This window comes from Scatophagus argus, chromosome 6, assembly GCF_020382885.2.
Source record: "Scatophagus argus isolate fScaArg1 chromosome 6, fScaArg1.pri, whole genome shotgun sequence".
Taxonomy (NCBI): domain Eukaryota; kingdom Metazoa; phylum Chordata; class Actinopteri; family Scatophagidae; genus Scatophagus; species Scatophagus argus.
This window is the reverse complement of record NC_058498.1, coordinates 23,474,098-23,496,983: the sequence shown is the minus strand read 5'-3', so window position 1 is coordinate 23,496,983 and position 22,886 is coordinate 23,474,098. Positions and strand designations below refer to the sequence as shown.

At 38.4% G+C, this 22,886-nt stretch overlaps 1 protein-coding gene across 3 annotated transcripts in view; it reads left to right on the top strand.

Annotated features, from left to right (window-relative positions):
• Positions 1-22,886, top strand: part of LOC124061065 (inactive N-acetylated-alpha-linked acidic dipeptidase-like protein 2) — a 466,730-nt gene that overhangs the window by 269,882 nt on the left and 173,962 nt on the right. For all 3 annotated transcript variants that reach the window (XM_046392589.1, XM_046392590.1, XM_046392591.1), the window contains one exon: positions 8,585-8,852. In XM_046392589.1, coding sequence (XP_046248545.1) covers positions 8,585-8,852 — 268 coding nt within the window. The remainder of the gene's footprint in view (positions 1-8,584; positions 8,853-22,886) is intronic.

The following is a 22,886-nucleotide window of genomic DNA, read 5'->3' as shown; positions in this document are numbered from 1 at the left end:
ATGAACATTACTTGCCTAATCCTAACCCTTAACTTAACCTAACCCTAGCCTAATATCTGATGATTTATGTTGTGGGGACTTGCACTTTGTCCGCATAAGTAAGACAGGTCCTCACAATGTGACTGTGTAAACAGATTTTTGTCCCCACACCCATACATTTATACACTGATAGCAAATGCTGCCATGCAAGGTGCAGACCTGCTCATCAGGAGCCATACATCCAAAGCAGACTGACTGTCTGACTGTTACCCCTAACAAGGAACAGTGAGCTGCATCAGCATGGACAGGAAAGGCTCAATTCACTGTCCAACATCTGCAGCTACTTAGCTAGAGTTTGAATGGATTTCATATCTGAAACCATTTTCTGCATCAGATATCGAACAAACAGTGAGTGTATGAGTAACATGCTAGTTTCTCAGCCATCGAGACACACTGTGCTATATTATACAATGCCTCTCATTTTAACTATCCCATAACTGAATGTCTACAAGTTTTATTTGCAGCAAACAGCCAACAATATGTCCTGCAGCCACCATGTGTTCTGCAAAAAAAACCCAGAACAGGTACATACAGTTACATACTGTATATGTGTAAGCACACAAATTAGGTTTCAAATGCAGACAAGACAGGCAATATTAATGCACTTCTCTTATTTGTGAGGTAATCTTGTAGACAGCACATCCATACCAATGTCTTTTAAAACAGCTGGTCTTATCCATCCATCCATTCATTTTCTATACCGCTTATCCGTCATGGTCATGGGGGAGCTGGAGCCTATCCCAACTGACTATGGGCGAGAGGCGGGGTACACCCTGGACTGGTCGCCAGTCAATTGCAGGGCTGACACACAAAGACAAACAACCACACACTCTCACACTCACAACTAGGGACAAGGTAGAATAGCCAATTAACCTAATGTGCATGTTTTTGGTATTGTGGGAGGAAGCCGGAGTACCCGGAGAAAACCCACGCAGGCACAGGGAGAACATACGAACTCCACATAGAAGGGCCCAGACTGGGATTCGAACCTGGAACCCTCTTGCTATGTGGCGACAGTGCTACTGGTCTTATCAACTTTCTTTGTTATTTAGCCGTGATATAGTAGAATGTTAAATGTAATATTTAACTATGTGACCACCTTTAATTTTGGTGCTCAAGATGGTTTTTTTTTGTGTCTGCACCACACACAACTACTATGTATCCCTTTTGTAGGCTGCAATTGTCTGGCAGCAGCCAACAAACCATAACCAAAGTAATTGTCCTGCAGATAGGAGCATGAACAAGTTAAACAAGAAAAGGTAGTTTCATTTCATTTGACAAATGAAAAGGAGAAAGTTCTCACCTTTTCTTTCTTTCAGTATACACACAGGCTAATTAGAGGACAAGGTGCAGCTGAGGAGGCAGGTAGAACCTCACAGGGCTAATGAGGTAATGTGCAACAGGTGTGTAGTGCAAGGGAAGGAACTGTGGAAGATGCAGGAGAATGTACAGGTGAGCAACTGATTTTTCTGAACACAGACATTACGAATATGCTAGTTGCACGTTAATTCAGGGACAGAATCCTCTGTAGTACACAGACACAGTTTGAATTGGTTCACCAGGTTCAATGAATCTCCCTGTGGTTGTAGTCAGCAATTCAGGTAGGGGTTTAAATATTTCTCTTTGAAATGCTAGCAGCAAAAACACTGAATACACAGCTGCTGCCGTCAGCCACCACAGCCTGGTGGGCACAGGTGCCAAAAAGTGATTGAAAAGTCTGCCAAAATAAACTGATTACATGGTCCATGTTTATATACCTACAGCTGCTTTTATAATAAAACAGTCATAATGTGGAATTATTCATCCACCCATTTTCTATACTGCTTATCCATGCAGGGTCGTGGGGCTTATCCCATCTGTGAGTGGTGGGTTAAACCCTGGACTGGTTACCAGTCAATCACAGGGCCAAGGAGGTCATTACTGGGATGCCTCACAGCCATTAACCATTACGTGTTGGTCAGTTTTTTAATGGAGTTTTCTGGCAATCCATGTTAACCCATGAGTATGTCATATTTATCCAGTATTTAGTTGCGTTGTAGTGGTCATCACCCAGTGTTGTCACATGGAAGGCAATTGGATAAGCCAATGAGGAGTGTATTTATTGAGTGGATATGCTATTATTTACAGAAAATGCACAAAATAGAAGACGTACAGGTAGATTAACAATGATACAAGAATCAAGGAGTTTTATTGTCATTACAACCATGTATGTGTGTACATACAGCAATGAAACAACATTCCTCCAGGATAATATCCACAGTATACATAATAAAGTGACAGTATGGGAGTTAAAGTGGTGTGCTAGTATTTATATATTTATATTTATATATAAGTATTTTGATGGTGTGCGTGTGCATTGAGTGTGGAGAGTGTATGTGTGTATTTGTTTCAGTCCTGTCCCTGGGAGTTGAGGAGTCTGACGGCTTGTGGACAGAAACTGTTACAGAGTCTGGATGTGAGGGTCAAAGTGCTCCAGTACCTTCTGCCTTCTAGAAGGCAGGAAGTTAAAGTGCGTGTGTGCTGGATGTGTGGTGTCATCCATAATTTTGCTGGCTTTGCAGATGCATCAAGTGGTGTAAATGTCTGTCATGTAGGGGAGAGAGACTCCAATGATCTTCTCAGCTGTCTTAACTATCCGCTGCAGGGACTTACTGTCCTGGATCGTGCAGTTCTCAAACCAGGCATTGATGCAGCTGCTCAGGATGCTCTTTATACAGTAGTCCCTCTCTAGAAGGTGGTCAGGATGGGGCGTGAAAGATGGGCTTTCTTCAGCGTTCTGAGGAAATAGAGACACTGCTGGGCTCTCCTGGTGATGAACCTGGTGTTGGTGGTGTCCTCGGCAAACTTGATGATGTGGTTCAAGCTGTGTAGTGCTGCACAACTGTGAGTCAGATTTGTAGATAACTTGATACTTAATTGGTCAGTGATGTGCTTTTGCTCATTGGAATGGCTTTCAGGAAAGCTTTGGAAAGCACTGCTAATATATTAGAAATACCTACCATATCTGCTTTCCAACATGTCTTGCCAAATAAAATTGCCCACTGACTTAAATATGATAATTTAACTTGATGGTTTGTGTTTCTAACTGAAATTTTGAGGCACCTTTGAGTTCACATTTCATCACCCCATAGAAATGGAATTCATGAAAAGTAAAGGATGGGGTTAAACGTAAACTTTGGGGTTAATTGGGCAAGGCCCCAACATAATATTAAAATTGTACAAACCAGGATCATGATGGCTGTAAATGGCTAACATGGTATTGCTTTTCTTTCTTTTCTTCATTCTCATCTCCTGACTGCCCTTATTAGCAGGATGCAGAGAACAAAATGTAATATTTTGTTCAGGGGTGTTGAAGGTTAATTGTACATTGTATGTGCATTGCTATTCAGCAGTGTGCCTCTAGCTGGAGTTGTTTTACATTCAGTGAGAAGCAGTTCTTAAACTGCTGCTTTGTTCAAAGTCTTTGTGTCTCTGTCTTTATTTATCGCTGCTGTATTAGACTCATGGCTGCTACACACACACGCGTGCGCGCACACACACACACACACACACACAGAGTCATGTTTCCATCTATAAAAAAACTGTTTTCACAGTAGAAAAACTGTGTTTTGTTATATTGTTTCTTGGACGATAAGAAAGCCACCATATAGGTGCTGAGACATTATTTGCCGGGGTTATTTACAAGAACAGACCAGACAGTCCCTGTTATCAGTCACGTCCCCATCACAACTTGGTGGAAGGATGACTGTGGAACGGTTTATGAAACACGGTGGGGGTGCGGGCGACCTAAATGAAACAAAATATGCAGTAGAATAAAAGAAAATAAAAATATGATAAATGAATTATAAATTATGAATTATGATGGATTGAAAAGATGGATTCTAACTCGGTAAGCCAATGAAGCTGAATACTGAATAGTCTTTTAATCCCAGTGCTTAGCAAACCAGACAAAATGTATACATGTTTCATTCACTGAATATCAGCTGAATCTCTACTGTATTACTTCTGTCAGGTGAGTAATTCTTACATTTATTTATGAAAATGTTATTGATTACTTTAATTGTAGTTCAGTGTACATCTTGAGCAACACTGCATCAGAATCGACTCCTGTCCTGGTATCAGTGATTGAACTCTCAGATGATGTACCTTTCTAATTCCTCCCTTCTGAGTTATACTGCAAAGCACCGCATAGAACAGCCAGTGATGTGTTGAATCTTCTTTATTGGCAGCCTCCATCATCACTTAGATTCCACCTTAACAGCAGCCCTGGCACCTGAATAAAGATTTCCTATCATGGAGCCTGAGCAGAAGCGCCACGCTCTTAAAATGTGACAAATGCAAATGGGATGAGAGAAATCAAATGTGACTAACGTGTATGGAAACAGAGAAAATCAATTGTCTCCTGAACAAATGGATGAGCTATTAAAATGATTGTGTGCTACAGGAATATATTATCCTCAGCTGCTGCCAGCAGAGGCAACAGCAACTCATATTCTATGTCTGCTTGGTCCAAGGCAGCACAAAAGAGCTCCTACTATGGAAATTATATCCACACTCTGGATGAGCAGAACATCTGATTTATCTCCCTGCTCACATGATCATTATAACAAGCACACAGCATGTAATAAAAAATGTGGCTGCACAAAGAGAAATAAGTGGAACTTTTAAAGTGGACTTGTAGTTTGTAAATTCATACTTTGCCAAAGTTAATTTGTCTGTTTGTGTGTCGGAGGAGACTGTGCATTGATGCTTAAAACTTGGCTTTGAAGGATCATACCTATTTTCAGCTTTAATAATACAGAAGCTTCTGACTTGCACATGAATTTAAGCGTGGGAGTTAGGGACCAGATTTTGAACTACTGATTTAAATCACGATGAAGAGATGTTTCATTTCCTTGCACATTTTTTGCAGTGATATTGAGAATAAAGTAATTAAAGCTTAGATGCCAAAGAGACAAAATATGAAACTCTTTTCAAAAGGCTTTTATGAAACAATTGCATCTGGCTGAAGTTTAGATGAGCGGTTTTTCCATCATTCTCTGTGGGGAAGAGAGGCTTCAGAGGAGAGCATTCAGTCCACTCATCAGATAAAGACAGTAGCAGGGTATCAAATACAGCCTGTTAACACTTCAAAACAATCAGAGCATCTCTGCAAGCATGGGAAAGGTTACACAGTGTGGAAATATCACACTTGTTTTTTGAAGATTCTCTCTTTTTTTAGAATAATCCCTCCAAAATAAATACAGATGGATGTACATGATATCCATGCTCAATCCTATTAGCTTGAAGAAAATGTCAAGAAGCAGAGCCATCTTCCTTAAAACAGGATACATCTCCACATGATACTGATGTGGTAGGAACCTTCGAAGATGACATGTTTAGTGGAGCCATTAAAGTTTTAATAAACTAAAATCGCACAAGCCCACCGTGCTGAGGGACTAGTGTCCTGCAGAAGAATTGAAGCATCACACACTCCGCCGTTCTGTTTGTCCTGATAAATTCATGTGTCAGGTTTCAACACTAGTGGGAAATCTTTTCCACACAGGAAGTAATGAAACGACAAATGAAAAGAGTAAAGCAAAATGTTTCCTAAATGGCAGGGTTTCACAGTGACAGTGACTGGCACTGACAAGTGCTGTGTTGCCAGAGAACACATATACATACATATGTCAGGAAAAGAGCTGAATAACAAGGAATCTCCAGTTGTTTCCTGTAGCTGTTTTTTATGGGAACGTGGAGCTTTCAGGTCAATTTGAAGAGCGTGCTTATGCTTTGCAAGTGTGGTACTTGCACTGGTCCAGTAGTGGTCTTAACTGAATCCCTCAGCCTTGGTGTTGCCTTGGTCATACTTGGTCTTGGTTTAGGTGGTCTTGACAACAGGGGGACATACAGTAGCTGTGTTTATGGCCTCCTGAGCTGTGTGGCCATAATCAAGTCTTTGTATCTGTTTAGTTTGACTTATGCTGCACTATGTTAGTTTAAATTCAGCTGTTTATTGTTCATTGCCGGGCAAGTAGTGTGGTGTAGTGTCGTAGCGTTGTCTGTTTGTTTGGTGTTTCTTTTTTTTAACAAAAACATAAAATCATAGGAAGGGAGATGAGATGTGGGGTAGGTTTTATCTTACAACATATATAAACACAGCTGTGTAGATCAACACAAATATGCAAACAGACGCACTCAAAGTCACTCAAGACATGAGACACTGTCAGAATTGGGCACGTGTCCCAAACCATAGGGAGTCCTTCCAACAGCCTGGCTTATAGATGAAGGCCTCTGCAAGCATGCACATACGGAAATGCACACGCTCACACACATGCGCGAAAACACGGCGGCACACGCACACACACACACGGCCTCCTGCTGCTGCTCCTGGCGAGGTATGAGACGTGGTCCGCTGACTAGAGAATAGTAGAATTGTGTGCTTGAGCCATCTGTTGCTGAGACTGATATAGATATTATACACACATGCACAAGACACACATTGACAAATACTCCATACTGCAAGCCTGTACATGTTGCCTGATCTGACAGAGACATAAAGAAGATTATAGTAATTTAACCCATGAATACCTCATCTATATATTGCAATAAGGACATTCTGAAGGAATAGTTGTGGTTGGAATGCTGAGAAAAAATTATACTTTAGAGACACTGACAGCACTTTACAGCTTGGTATTAACACTGTAACAGGGGGATAACAGGCAATGTGTAGGTACCACCACAAGAACCAGGTAATAGCTTGGTATTAACAATGGGTATATAGAAGGCTGAAAGCAAAGGAAAGTGAGTGAGTCAAAACCATTCAGTAACATGAATGTATTAATTGGATAATAACCTGATAACAAAATAGGACTATAGATTGATATTATAAGCTACTAACAGAGTAAAGCCTCCAAAGTCCTTACATTAGAAAAGCACACTATCAGTCAAAACTGATCGTTACCAAATTATAATGCTAGAATTCATTCATTATCCCTATGCTCCAAAGCTTCCCTTTTGTTTCAAGGTAACACTATATAAATCATTATTTAATGTTAGGACTTGTTACCTGGAAACGCTTATAATATTTTCTGTGTAATAACCCCGAATCAGGACTGCACAATGTTGAATGTGTAGATTATAACTCTTTATCCCTTAGCTAGGCTAAACATACCCAGGCTCCTATTTCTTAAATAACACACACAAATATGACATTGATATCAATTTTGTTAAGTGTTAAAGTGAAAATTTTCAAGAAATTTTAAAGGAATGAAACAGGAGATATTTAGACCTTTCTCGATTGTCCCTTCATAAAGGATTTTTTAAGGTGTTTTCACACTTTCAGTGGTCCAAATGAACAAAGAGCCAATTAGTCAGCACTTTTTGTGAACACAGCAAACAAATTCAGACCCCTCTGACACGAGACCCGACACCAGAACTGAGACCACCCCCTGAGGTTTGGTTCAAGTCTCAAACCTGTGCAATGTGAACAAAAAGCGCTCCAGGTTTACTTTGCTTTCTTCTTCTTTCTATGAACAGAAAGAGGACTTAAGCCTCATCAGAGCCGAAGAGGACCAGAAAGAGAACTGGACCCGCTTTCTAATGAACTCGCAGTGTGAAAGCAAAAAGAACTGAGTCCCTTTCCTGTTGGTCCACTTTAAGGAGACTGAGTTTGGTTCATTTAAAAAGGACTATATGTGAAAACACCCTAAATTAATTCACTCTGATAAATAAAATACCTACTATTTTTAACGGTATTTGTTCATCACCAAAAGGCTGAAATTCCATCCAGTTCTTTCAGGTGATGTCTTTATTGCTGAACTTTTTGAGTTCACTCCACGCAAAGTCAGAACAATAAAGAGAGTAAACAAACCAGCAGAGGAGACTCAGATAAGGCTTGGATCAAATTTTATTGACATGTCTTTCATGCAATTATGAAACAGGGATGACAGTGACAAACAGCTCCTGTAAGGGGTCAGGTGTGTGCGAGAAAGAAAATGGTTCATATTAAAAAAGAAGTAAAGCTATTTTCAGTGTTATGAACATCAATTAGCATAAGCATTTTAATTATCATCCTCCTGTTTTGCCAAAAGCATTTTTCTGTAGTCTATGAAGATATCTTTTAGAAACATTTTCCATTTTAAACAAAATATTTTAAAGATTTGTCATTATCTGGACATTCTTATCTTATACCATTTATCGAGGTGAATTGTTACGATTATCTGTATAAAACATTGCTCTTAAAATTTTAATACATGTGCTACGATAAATATGTCTGATTTTTCAATAAATCCTATTCAGTGACACAATGACTCCCTGCAGCTAAAAAAATGATTTAGTTATGTTACCATAATATTGCTTTTTTTAATGTCGGACTTGTTTAGCTGGTTACGATAGCTGTGGTAACACATGGTGACATTCATGAAGTTTGGACATAGAGTCATGATAGCCTTTAAAATACTAACAGGGCACACAGAGGAAAAATACTTTTAACCCTGAGTATTGCTTATTGCTATTCTGAATGACATAATACTATAGTGACACACTTGTCATCTCCTGCTTGCAGGTCTTTCTCCAGCCTATCCGATGACAGTGAGGAAGCCAGGGCCAGGTACCTCTACAGACAGTGGGTGGGACTTGGTTTGACCGATGTTCGTCTGTTCAACCACACGGTCCTGCTCAGCCTGCCTGGTTCCACACCCAACACCGTCACTGACAGGTCTAGTCACCAGTGTTTCCTGCCAAACGGGATCCCCTGTGATCAGCGTGGACAGAACGACATGCCCAAGCAGCGGTTCGCCTACGCAGCCTACTCCGCTGTTGGAAGTCTGCAGGTACTGTGCCATCACCACGTATTGACATTTCTGAAACCAAAGGTTGTTTCACCCTCCTGGCTGCTGCAATGTTTTCTTGCTCCTCCTCCCCCTCATCAACTTCATATTGTCAGATTGTCCAAGTCCACAGCCCCTGGCCACTGAGGGGTCATCAGTAAAGGTCATAACCAGAGGTTGTGGCTTTAAATGTTATTACTTGACCGACCACGGTTCACATTCCCAAAATTGTCCCAGTGCTTATTGCCAGCAAGTCAGTCAACAGTGCTATTTTAATTTGTATTTTTTCGTGAAATGTCAAATGTTTTGAGTCCTTAAAAGTCCTCTTTGTCTGTAACTTGTATATAATATGTGAACTCAATTTCCGAAATTCAGTCTGCTGCAAATCATGTGTTCCTGCATTCTTTCACCTCTTGGAATCATTACTTCAGTGTTTTGTAACAGCAACATACTCATACATTCAAAATTACTTATATAAAGCAGACTATAATCACAACGTTAAGCAGAAAATAACATGGCTTTTTGACACATTTCGAGAAAGAAAGCGTGTATAGGCACTGCATCCCACAATAAAGGCCACATTTTGAATAAGGTAATCTAGAGTACCAGGATCTGTCTCATTCACCCTCACACACCTCAGCAGGTGACAGTGATTCATTGACCAATCTCACTGAACAGTAGGGCTTTGCAGTTTAATTAAAAAAGGCCCAATCAACCTCAATTGTCACAAACTAACAGAGTGTACATCAAGTATTATTCTATATATACATATGTGCTTAGCATTTCCTGTTGACAATCCTTTCACACTTTAATTTCAGACAACCAGCAGAACTTAAATTTCGACCAAACTATCACCCCACGCTGACTCTAAGGCCTTTAAGAAGGCAAGTCTCTCAGTCTTTGAATCACTACTCTAATGAGACATTTCCAAGACAGCAGTCACTTAGTATAATACCATCATAACCAACAGAACTGATGACTGTAGTTTAGTGATTGCTGCCACAGTTCCATTAATAAAATGCTGCCATATCGCTTCACGACATGATTCAGTTAGTTGTGGGTAATGTTTTCAGACATGAATCTCCAACACTACTGTGGAATCTGATCATCATTCATTTCCAGGTACAAATCAGTAAAAATCAGCTTTAACAGACAAAGATATAGCAAAGCTCTATCAGCACAGAGTTATGTGACAAAATATTATTTGCAGAACTTTGATTATTGTACACATGAATCACCAGAAGTAACAGCAGCACATGCAGCAACCACACACTTTTTTTTCTTTTCAGGAAATGAAATTTACCTTTAAAATCACCTTGATAAGAAATTCATGATTTACTCATTAACTACTGCACACTGTATTGTTTCATGTTTAGGCTGTCAGCATCAGTCGAGATTGGAACAGATAACTTGATGATAAAACAAGTCAAGCATATGAATGACAGTTATTTTTAGTACAAATCGGAATCATAAATCTTACCTAATTCCACATTTTAAACCAATATCTGCCTAAGAACAAAAATAGCCATGCTTCTGAATACATATATTCACTAGGTTTAAAAACCTAGTGAATATATGGTTTCATTTTATAATTTGCATTTGTGCTATTCTCAAGAGGATGCTTTTTTATAATTTGAACAGATGGAAAAATTTTCTTGAGCAAGTGCCTCAAGCCATCTCTTACAGGCAAGAGGTTGTTCACACACATTATATATTACACTTGATAAAAATAGAATGTGCAATCAGAACAAGACCAGCAAACTCAACACGGAAAAGTAAAAAATTTCAATATTCTATTTGCATCATGCTAGATGCACTGTAAATCTTTTCCACCATCCTTCAGGAGTGTGAAGGTTAATGGAAGTCATTATGGATGTAGTCAACCCGTGCTAGCAACACACGCACGCGCACACACACACACGAGAGAGAGAGAGAGCGAAAGAAAGATATACAGTCACGCTATTTTTAGAGGGTTTTACTTCTCTGTATCCTGGGAACAGAAGAAAGGGTTGAAGGAGACGCTTGTTATTCCCTTGAGCCACAGCCGGCCTGAGGGCAGATGAAAAGTTGGAGTGATTCTCTGAATACCAAGTTTTCCCCCTCTTTTCTCTCGCTTCCTCTCTCTTCATTCTCCTTTCTCCGCTTTGCTCGATCCATCCAGCTGTCCACATGTCGGAGTCTACCCAAAGGAGGGTCACAGTCATCCATCACCAGATTATTTCCTACCTCCGTTCCTGCACGCTGCCTTGAATTAAGCGGCAGTTTGCCGGATCTAAACATGGCTTTCAGACAATTAAATATGGCGTTTGTGATGGATGGATGGTGGCCCAGTGAAAGTATACCAGGCTAATAAGTCCTGCTGTTGGTGGCACTGTTTTGCTGGTGCTGCAGTGACTATGCTCTGACAAACACATAACAACACATATGTACTCACACAAAATTAATATTATATATAATATAATAATATATATAATATTATATAATATTTCACAGTCACGGCTAGATGAATATAATATGACCATGCTTGTTTTATATAATATTGCAATATGCAAAGTGTAAAACAAAACCAAAACAGATATATTACACATTATAGAATTATAATATAGAAATATGGGCCGCTCACATATTTGCTCTCACTTTTCATGTAACCAAATCTTTCATTGGCAGTAATAGGACATTAATTGGCACCTATTTCTCCCAATGAAGAGGGGGAGGGGACTGAAGAGAAGACTGCATGCAGTGCTGGCATGATCCAGAAAAGAAAAAACATTGACTCTAATAAAAAGTAAAAAACGAACAGCTGCCGATAAACTTATACAAATAGACTCTACTACTACCTCACAGGTTGTCTCTACTTGTCTTATAATCAAATTAAAACTAAATTAGATGGAAATTTTAGAGCGATAACAAAGGATAGTCTGTGTTTTGGCACACTCAAGGGTACTGAACAATAACCACGGACAATTCCAAGTTCCTTTCTAGACTTAATAATCTTACAATGCAAAGTGAAAAAAGGCAGAGCCATAATAAAGAGTATCCTCAGCTCTCCATGGACTGAAGAAGACGGGAAAGATTATAGTTTTCACTAATAGCTTAAATGGTGGCAAAAATATTTAAACATTCCTAATGGGAGGTTTGAAACTCTGCAAACAGAAAAACCAGTGGTGCACCCAGAGCTCACATACAAAATGACCTTTGCAGAAGATTTTAACATTTCAAAAACTCAAGTTTCAAGTTTTCAAAACTTTTTTGCAAACATGCACGCAGCAGTTTCCAGATCTCATATTACAAGGTTTCAAAACTTTTTTGCAAACTGATGTGGTGGGACAACAATGCCATATTTGAAACTCTGAAAATGTATACTTAAAAACAGCAAGGGTGCAGCAACAGGTTTGAATCTCTCTTGAAACTTTGTAATATGCATGTTGCACTTATGAAAAATAAAAAGTCATGTACAAAATTATGCTTGCAGAGATTCAAATGTTTTTTTCAGACTTTCAAAATACTTTTCAAGGTTTCAAAACTTATTTTCAGACTTGCAAAGCTTCATTTCAGGTTTTAAATTTTCAAACACTGACTTCCAAGGTTTCAAAACGTTTTCTTTCGGTTTCGGAATATGGCAGGGTAATAATTCCATATTCATCCTGATATCCACATAAAATTGCTGTGAGTAGAAGATGATGAGCAGAGGCAAAGGGAATTAGAATATTTTGTTACCTTGCCCATTTATGGTTATACAGCAGCTCAGTCACAGAGAATCAGTAAAAAGTAAGTAATAAGTGTTATGCATGTTGTATTTCTGCTGTGGGAAAGAACATTTTGCAAACAAAATCAGACCATAAAATTTTATTTTGTTTGTTTTTATTTTTCAATGTAAGGGCAAATTGCAGTGTTTCGTTTGTAGCCTTGTGCTCACATAACACAACATACTGAAGCATCAGCATACATGGTCATTGCATATTTTTTTTGTGCTATAGGAAAGAAAATAACCAGTAATGAGAAATAGCAATGGATCTGGAAAGTGACACCAAAGACAGACCCAGTTGTCACAGGTGCCGTAGGACTTGTAAAGAATACACAGAGAAAATATACAAGCAGCATCCCAGGAGACATCAAAATCCATGAAGTACAACAAATCCTCCTGGCACCATACACATTCGCCACAGGGTGTTATCTATCAAGTAAAGCAAGATACCAGCCTCCCTGTTGTGCCACAAAACCACAAGGTCACAAGAATAAGGACTAGAGGTGAAAATCACAAATAGCTAATGTGAATCACTTTGTTCAGCTCATTTCAAAGATCTATTTTCACTGACTTTGTACTTAGTTTGCTTTTTCCAAAGGTAAACGGTTAAAGATAACTGCCCAACAGTGGATGAATACCAACCTGTAACACTGAGTTCTGTAGTTCACATCACTAGCCGATGCAACCGTTGGTAATAAAGTAAAGAACTCACCAGCGTTGTAATGACTGATTCATCGGATTCTAAAATGAATACCATTAATTAAAACTGAGTTAACAACAATGTGCTTAGTCACCAGTGACAAGAGCTGCACTGCTCCAATTTAATGTAGGCAGTCGATTTGTTGATATATGTATTGAACTCTAGTGAGTTCACATAAGAATACATAAGACAGGCAAGCAGATAGTCCCTGCCAATAGTTATGTTTACTGTTATACAGCAACTGTAGTGGCCATAGTAATTATGATGAGATCAAAGTAGGAAGTCAGGTGATGTAGTAAAAGAATGACAAAGTCTGCACAAGCAGAAGAGATGGGTCAGACACAGAATTTTCACCCAGGAGATGGCTGTTCCTCTCCCACTTGAAACCAAGAGTCACCTGTAACTTATTTTAATTTACATCAACAACTTAGGTCATGTACTGTATGTCATGTAACTGAGTTTACACACTTATTATAACTTGTAACCCAAACCATGATCTTTTCCACAAACCTAGTAATGGAATTTTGTTGCTTAATCCTAACCAAACTGTCATCATTATATATGTTAACCATATGATGATGGCAGGTTAAATAGTGTATCATATAATAAAACAGTATATTCATTCATACTATTTATGCCATTTAACCCTCTGGAGTCATTGTCCGTTTTTGACTACTTTGATTTTACCTTTAAATTTCAGCTCAAAAATGGTATACCTTGCTTTGCCTATAAATTGTAAATCTCAAAAATTACTTACAAATTTAGCAAACAACAAGTTATTTATAACTGTAACTTAAAATGCAGTAAATGCTTCAGGTGTTTTTGTACAGCTTTTTACAACTATTTACAACACAATCAGGTGTCACAATAAAATGCACACACAACTTATTTATTAAACTTAAAACTTATTTATATTATTTATTTATATTATTTCTAAAACTCGCACCAAACATGCAGCAAACATGACAACAATGTTCAGGAAAAAGCATCGCGTATATTGTTTATCATAACTCGGGTTTTACTTGACATATTACAAAATTTAAAAACTTGTATATAGTTTGAAGTCCCCTATTTCGACATAAATTAAAACAGAGACTCAGCATGGCTGCGTCTTGCAGCTACGTCATCTTATTGCGAAGTGCGATAAAGATGCGCTGGCACGTCCCTGGACTCCAGGGGCTAAGTTACCTCAAATAGGGTGTAGCCGACTCTAGCTGTGCTCTTGCTTTAACATACCAATTTATAAACTTTTTTGTTTAAAATTTCCTCCATATTACTTTTCAAAGTCACTCTGCTGGCTCATAGTCAAAGAGCTACATGGTGTGAACTCAGTATCAGAAAGTTTCTTACCAAGGGCACATCATTATGTAAGGTGGACGAGAAAAAGCCATTCAATCAAGCAGTAGCTGAAAATATTGTGAAACATTTGATAATTCAAAGGTTCTTATGAACTCTGACAAAGTGACCTATTTTATATAACTATTACCTATTTTATTCTGCCCAGTTGTTATTATACCAAATGTTTGGTTTTATGAGCAAAAGTACTGTTTGACAAAAATCTGTATCATACTTGCCCACAGTTTTTCTTGACAAGATTTATTAATGCAAAAGGACAAATTCATTTCACTTCAAATCCAGCTGGATGCAAATGACGTTGAAGGTAAACTGGGGTAAAAGAACAGGCTTCATTATGTGACTCAACATTACAGAATCAAAAAACTCACTGATGCTTTATAAATGCTCACTTTTCCGAGGACGGGCTGCAGAAAAGCCTCTGACTAATTCAACACAGCTATAGTGAAATACTCCCTCCCCTGTGCTCATCCCCATCTTCTTTTTTTTTTTTCACCTTTTATCTCTTCACTTCCTCTGTCTTTTGAATAAATTCCCATATTTGTCCAGTGCACTTGCAAAGAACCATTTTCGAATTCTTAAAAATTCTTAATACTTGAGACATTTATAGTTATTGCCCTCAGTAATTGGAGTTGTATGAATAAATGTGCCAATGGTAGGATTTGGTGTGGATTATCCTGGTCAAACTTCATCATATCACTGTTCTCCCTGGCAATACTGACACTGACTATTGCCCCTTGAACTCTGGGCAAGTAGTAAGGTACAAGCAGTTACCCATGTACTCATAGAATTGGCATTGCTCCAGTTCTACGTGAAATAGTACAAAGTGTTTCCAGTTTGTACATGCTCTGTCTTCTAACAAGCTTGGGGTGAAGGCTGCAAGCAATATGATTTACTCCCTTCTGGACCTGCATCATCCATCAGCTAGTGGGAGAAGAAGAAGAGGTGGTATTTTTCAGAACCAACAATTTTAGGACTGTTGTACTATTTTAAATTTTCCACACTCTAAAAGTATTCCATCATCAGCTTTTTTAACAAACTGGTGCTGATATACTTTCAATCAGATTAGAGGGTTGAGGAAGGAGGTTTATCAGCTTTAACAGTACTCAAAATAAGCAGTGGTGTCTGCATGCAAAAAATGGTAGCTGAAACCAGGAAAATCACTAAACCCTGAATTACTCTTTCTAACTGGAGAATTAGACAGAGCGTCCAGGATACATGAACTGGAAGGTGGCTCACATCCTACAGCCTAGTAAAGAAAAATTAAATTGCTGGCACCTCAAACCGTTGATGAAGGAGAAGAAAAGGCAAAGGACAGCCTGATATTAGATCTGACTCTCCTCTTTTTAATCTTACATAAGATAGTATAACGATACACTCCACCCCATGTGAGGCCACTTTGGGATATAGCTGACATCTCCAACTGAGACAGCCACAGATTTAAAGTGTATTGGGGAGGTTAGGAACTTTACTCTTTGAGGGAAAGTGTAATGTATGAAGTGCTGCCCTTTACTAGAAAGTAGTTTTGGCCCTCTGCTGTCAGAGGCAGGTGGACAAATGGGGTCATCCATTCTGCTACCACCAGACTCTTAGCAAACCACAGGAAGAGGGGGAAGATTTGGAATGTTGGTAAGTTTCTTGATCAGTGACTCAAGTCACCTTTTCTGGAGGTATCCTGGTGTGGAAAGGTCTGCGAATGTAGATGGAAGTCTGATTGCTCTGAATTCATCTTTACAGCAATGAGTTGGTTCCTCGGTGCTGAATGTCTGGGCCAAGAATAAGGGGCCAGAATAGGACTCTTTGGAGAGCAGCACATCTTTGTTTCTTTCTTTGTCAACTTTGAAGGCTTGTGACATCAGGCTATAGATGATCTCATTGACTAGGTCCTGTGGATTTTATTGGAAGATGGTGGATGTAGGAAAAGGTTGTGGGAATTAGTGAGAAAAGGCTATGTTGACATTTTGGTACCAATGAGACAGTGGCAAAAGAGCCTGTAAGTCTATTCCTTTGGAAGGCTAGTCTAGCTGAAGAGAGTAGGAGGTGAACCATGACTTTATCCTCCTTGAAAGGTTCAACACTATGCCTCATCTGGCTCTACAGTAGGTGCAGATAACAGTAGTAGGATTGGTGCTCTAGAAAGATTCCCACTGTTTTCTGCATGCATTAAATTATAGGCATGTACTCAGAGACTGGGACATCATCAAGTGGCAGCAGAGATGAGAAAGCTCTTCTTCCTTGCAGATCCAGATTTGTCTTTGTTGTATCTGTACCACCACACCAGGATAAAGAAACTACTTGGTCACACCAAGAAATTTTTCAATACATCTGTGATACTGTATCTAATGTCCATGAGCAAAGCCCTCATACCAAAGTCCTCAGCCCAGACATACCACCCCCCTGTAGCACACATTCTCTCCCTTCCTATACTGTGCATCTAGTTACACACCTTCTTACTTTCCCTAGCTGCTCTCCCTGGATCTTCAAGGTTTACTAACCCGCCTCCTGCATGCATAAAAACACCCACACATACGCATACAGCCGCTAACATAAGGACAGCCCACATTTCCAGGTATAAATAGACCATTATTTCCCAAGTTCTGCATGAGCTTTTTGCTCCTAAAGAGCATACTACATACTAAATACTACTAGTAGGTTAGCAATATGTGTCATACAGGTACATTTATATGCATGTGAACACTTGTGCATTCATAATCACAGAGTAAACATTTACAGGATTTACCTCCTCTGTGTAACCGGCTTGTTGGAACAATCTACATTCCAAAAAACCCTGATATGTTAATGAATGATTAATTATATCCCAACAGGATACTAACCCAATTAATCTGGAAGCCCTGCTGTATTATTTGGCTTTTGTCAAAGCCTTTCACTTACTTATATCATCATATTTTTCAGTTTTGAATCATAAAATGCAGAAATACAACACTCTGTAAATGTCAAATATCATTCACTACAAATAAAATACAGAGTTAAAGGCAATATACAGGCATAAATATTCCATAATTCCCACCAGACCAGAAATAAACCTTATTACATTAAATAAAAGTCTAAATAATGTCCGAGTTAATTGATTGAATTGATTTGGTTTTGAATTAACAAGACACTTGAGCTGCCTAATCCCACATCAACGCACAATAATTTAATATAAAAAGCTGTACTAATAGATCTGCAGTTAAGGCAATTAGCATTATTTAGAAGCTAGTAGTATGTCATCATACTTATCGTCACATAAATCCTGCCTGCAATTAATATGAGCTATGCCTCTTAGTGCATAATGGAGTTCTTGCGGTTTCAAGAAAACTACAAGGAAAAAAACTGTTTTCCCTCATTAATATGCAAATGTAAGCACATGTGCTCTAGAATCTAATGAAATCATCTCCTCTATAAGGCCAGCCTGCAGTGTGATTATGAACATGCTGCAGTTAATGTCTGCACAAGAATAAATTCACAAGATTGTCCCCACACACACTAAGAACAGACAGTTACATCATGATGGCATAATGCTCTTTTTACCATTTACAGTGGTGGAGGTTGTTAAAGTTGATAGTTGTTGCTGTGTTTAATGACCATGGCCCTGGAACAGGAATTGCATATGACCATGAAAATATATTAAAAATAGTCTCTGAGCCACATGATGCACAGAACTTCTGTTTAATTAAATATTGACAGTGCTGTGTGTGTAATTTATAGTATTACTTCAACTTCTGATGATAATTGTTTTACAATAGTAGAAACAAGTGATTTTTATGTTCATATATCCTTATTTAATGTAAACCACATATTTAAAATGCATAAATTCTCAATATTAAAGTTAAACAATGAGGTATTTACAAAAATAAAGCAATAAGATTTGTTAAAATTTCCGTGTTGTACACATGCCAGTATGCCATACATTTCTTTTTTTTTTCCAATGTATTTTTCTACATCTCAGTACATTAGTTCATATATGTCATTCTATATATTCACCAACAGAAATAAAGTAATCAAAATGTAAATGTGTAAATATATGATTATATATAATTGAAAAATAATTCTGATCCTTTAGATCAATTGTATGGTGTCCTGGTACGTATGTATACTCTGGTTTCTATTCCTTTGTCCATGTTAGCCTTTGTCTTTGAGCAATAATAGCAATAATAAGCAATAATAGATAAAGTTTAATAAAAATAAACATTAATTGAGATAATATTAATGTTTTTTGATGTTTGTATTCAACAGTGTATTGGGAAAAGTCACTTTTTCATGTTTTTAAACTACATTTCATATTTATTGTTTGTTTTGTTTCATTATGTCATATCCGAATTTTGACAGCCAGCTGAATACAGCAATACTGACAAACCAACCAGCAATTAGTTCCCCTCCATTTCCATTTTAAAAATGACTTTCCCAAATACAAGTCCTCCCGTAGCCTGCCTCTCCTTGTTGTCTGACACAATGACAGCATGATTGTGAAGGCACTTCATTTACTTGATGTGAGTTAATTACAGGTTGGGTCTGAGCCGCCTTCAGTCAGTAGACTGCAGAAACAATCCATGACCTCCTCTATCTCCACACTGCATGGCTGCTCCTCTTTTCTCTACAATTTCCCCCTCCCTTCACATAGTCTACTTTGTATTTAGGCAAGGGAGGGCTGGGAAAGAGACAGTCATATTTCCTTTTTATTCAGACAAGATTACAGAAAAGTTGAAGCGCTGTGTAAAAACAAATAAATAAAAAGCAAAAAGAATGCAACCATTTACAGTGTTTACTGACAGTTTTACAAAGTGTTCCTGAGCCAATGCAGTACAAGTACACCTCAAAAAATTAGAATTACATGAAAAAGTTCAATATTTTTTGTCACTCATTTCAGAAAGGAAAACCCATATATTATATAGATTCAATACATATAAAGTGAAATATTTCAAGCCTTTTATTTCTTGAAATTTTGATGATTATGACTTAAAGATAATGAAAACCCAAAATTCAGTGTCTCAGAAAAAAATGTGAATATTACATAAGATCAATTAAAAAAAGGATATTTTAAACAGGCTTCTGAAAAGTATGTTCATTTCTATGGACTCAATACTTGGTTGGGCCTCCTTTTACATGAATTACTGCATCAATACAAGCATGGCATGGAGGCAATCAGCCTGTGGCACTGCTCAGGTGTAATGGAAGCCCAGGTTGCTTTAATAGCAGCCTTTAGGTCATCTGCATTGTTGGATCTGGTGTCTATCATCTTACTCTTGACAATAGACATAGACATAGACAATAGACATAGATTCTCTATGGGGTTCAGGTCAGGCGAGTTTGCTGGCCAATCAAGCACAGTAACACCACAGTCACTGAAGCAGCTTTTGGTACCTTTGGCAGTGTGTCCTGCTGGAAAAGCAAATCAGCCTCTCCATAAAGCTTGTCAGCAGAAGGAAGCATGTGCTCGAAAATTTTCTGGTAGATGGCTGCGTTGACTGTGGACTTCAGAAAACATAGTAGACCAACACCAGCAGATGACATGGCAGCCCAAATCATCACAGACTGTGGAAGCTTCACACTGGACTTGAGGCAATGTGGATTCTGTGCCTCTCCACTCTTCCTCCAGACTCTGGGACCTTGATTTCCAAATGAGATGCAAAATTTACTTTCATCTGACATTGTTTCTGGTTCAGGAGTGTCTTGACACGAGGAATGCAATTCGTCTGTGCTTAGTGGCTCTTGATGCGCTGACTCCAGCCTTAGTGAAGCTCCCCCAAATTCTTGAATGATTTTGCCTGACAATCCTCTGAAGGTTGTTGGTGCACCTTTCCCTAACACACTTTTTTTTCCACTCAACTTTATATGAATATGCTTGAATACAGCACTCTGCGAACAACCAGCTTCTTTAGCAATGACCTTTTGTGGCTTACCCTCCTTGTGTAGGGGGTGAATGACTGTCTTCTGGACATTTATCAAGTCAATAGTCTTCCCCATGATTGTGTAGCCTACTGACCCAAACTGAGAGACCATTTAAAGACTGAGGAAACCTTTGCAGGCATTTTGAGGAATTGACTTTCCAATATTGACTTTTTTCACAATATTCTAATTTTCTGAGACACTTATGGGTTTTCATGATCTGTGAGCCATAATCATCAACATTTCAAGAAATAAAGGCTTGAAATATTTCACACTATGTGTAATGAATCTATATGTGGGTTTTACTTTCTGAAATGAGTGACAAAAAATATTGATCTTTTTCGTGATTTTCTAATCTTTTGAGATGTACTTGTAATGTCCTTTGCATAACCATGCACTTGACAAAGTAGTATAATTTTTCATATCCTTGCTGGTGATCTTGCTGGCTGAACCCTTTGAGAATGCCCCTCTCATACCCAATCATGATCCTATCGCCAATGAACCTCTTTACCTGTGGAATGTTTTTTGAATATTCCACAACTTTCACAACCCAGTCTTTTCTGCTCCTGTCCTAACTTGTTTGAAGCATGTTGCTGGCATCAAATAATCAAAGAATAAACAGTATATTTACAAAAATCAGTGAGGCTGTTGGTGGCTTCATCTGTTACCTTACCTGTGTAAGGGTGTGGAGGTAAACCTACTCATCAGTCTCAGCAAGCCTGTAAAGAAATTTCTCTCCCCTTTAAAATCTGCTTACTCACATTGAAACCTTCCATTCAGTTATCATATCCCACAATGGAGTAAATGTGATTTAAAATACCTGAATGCAATATTGGCAGACACACTGAATATTTATAACTTTATAGGGCAAAAATGGCCAGAGATATTGAACACTGACGGAGTCCATCAACATATATTGGCCAGCTTTTCATCCTTAAAAAACTCAACCAAAATTTTGTGTGAATGCCTGACTGCGTTAAGAGGAAAAATTCATCATCACGACAGGGGAGGGATGCTCACAGCTTTGGCCAGACAAGAGGCCAATACATTGTTAATTTCATTACCTCGTTGGGATGATATAAAAAAGGGAGGAAAGAAAGAGATGGATCTGGTTGAAGCAGCACCATCTCAGTGCGTACAGAGATTCTCCTGTATTTCAATTTGCTGCTTCTTGTACTGTTCCATGGTCTGCAGTTTAAATGGAGGACTTTTATGATGCAAATGCAGGCAGGAGCAATAAATCTCTCCTCTCCCGGGCTCTCGTGATGCAAAAGATGTGCGCTCTCTCTCTCTCTTTCTTTCTCTCTGTCTCTCTCACACACACGCTTACACATTCAGGCGTTCTTTCATACTCTCCCTCACTTTCTCTCCACTGCAGCATCGTCTTACACTTGCCCCCAGGCCACATGAAAAATGAATCAGGCCCAGGTGATGCAGTGAGGGAGTGGGAAGGGGTGAGGGAGAAAGAAACAGAGAGAGGAAGAGAAAGAGAAAGAGAAAGAGAGAGAGACCCCAAAAAGTAATGCTTTGACTTTCCTCAACAACTTCTAGGTCACTATAATTTGGTGGATGACAATACCTACTCCGTCACAGAGACACGTGCGTACACACAAAACACACTTGTGATTCCAGTGTGCTGTAAGGTAATCAAACTTCCCTATTATTGATTATAATGACCACATCGGGAATGAATACATACACACTGACAATTCATCAAATTTCTATATAGTGGCCTTTGAAACTCCTAATCAATATTATAGTTGCAAAATGCTATTTTTGTTTAAATTAACAAAGAATTTCACAGAATGTCTCCAACAAAGCACTGTTTGAATGCACCATATGTGATTCCTGCCACTAAGGATATCTCATTTAAAAAATGAAAACAAAAGGAATAGTTTGATGACTTAGGATCCTGGGTGTTGTTGTACTCAGTGCTAAATTACCACCATTGTTGATGAACATCTATCTGACCTGACTTGGGCAGAAATGATCACAGATATTATGTGACATTAGGTCATGTTTTATTCACATTAAGTTTAGTCCGTTTAGTTAGTGACTGCCTCACTCTCTGACTTTCTTCTGGGAGTTATAATGACAGTCAACCAATGAAAACACACACACACACAGTTACCCTCAAGGAAATTACATATTTCTCTGGGTTGCTAATGTAATAAAAATGTAATAATATTAATGCGTTAGGTAAATACAGAACTCAACAGTTCTACGATGTGTTAATGAAAAATTGTTACATATTTTATTTTTAAATGGAAACTTCTGCAACTAGTAGTACTGAACATAGAGCTGGGAGACTGACAATCAACAGATTTTAGAAGAAATGTTCAAAAAGGAAGCA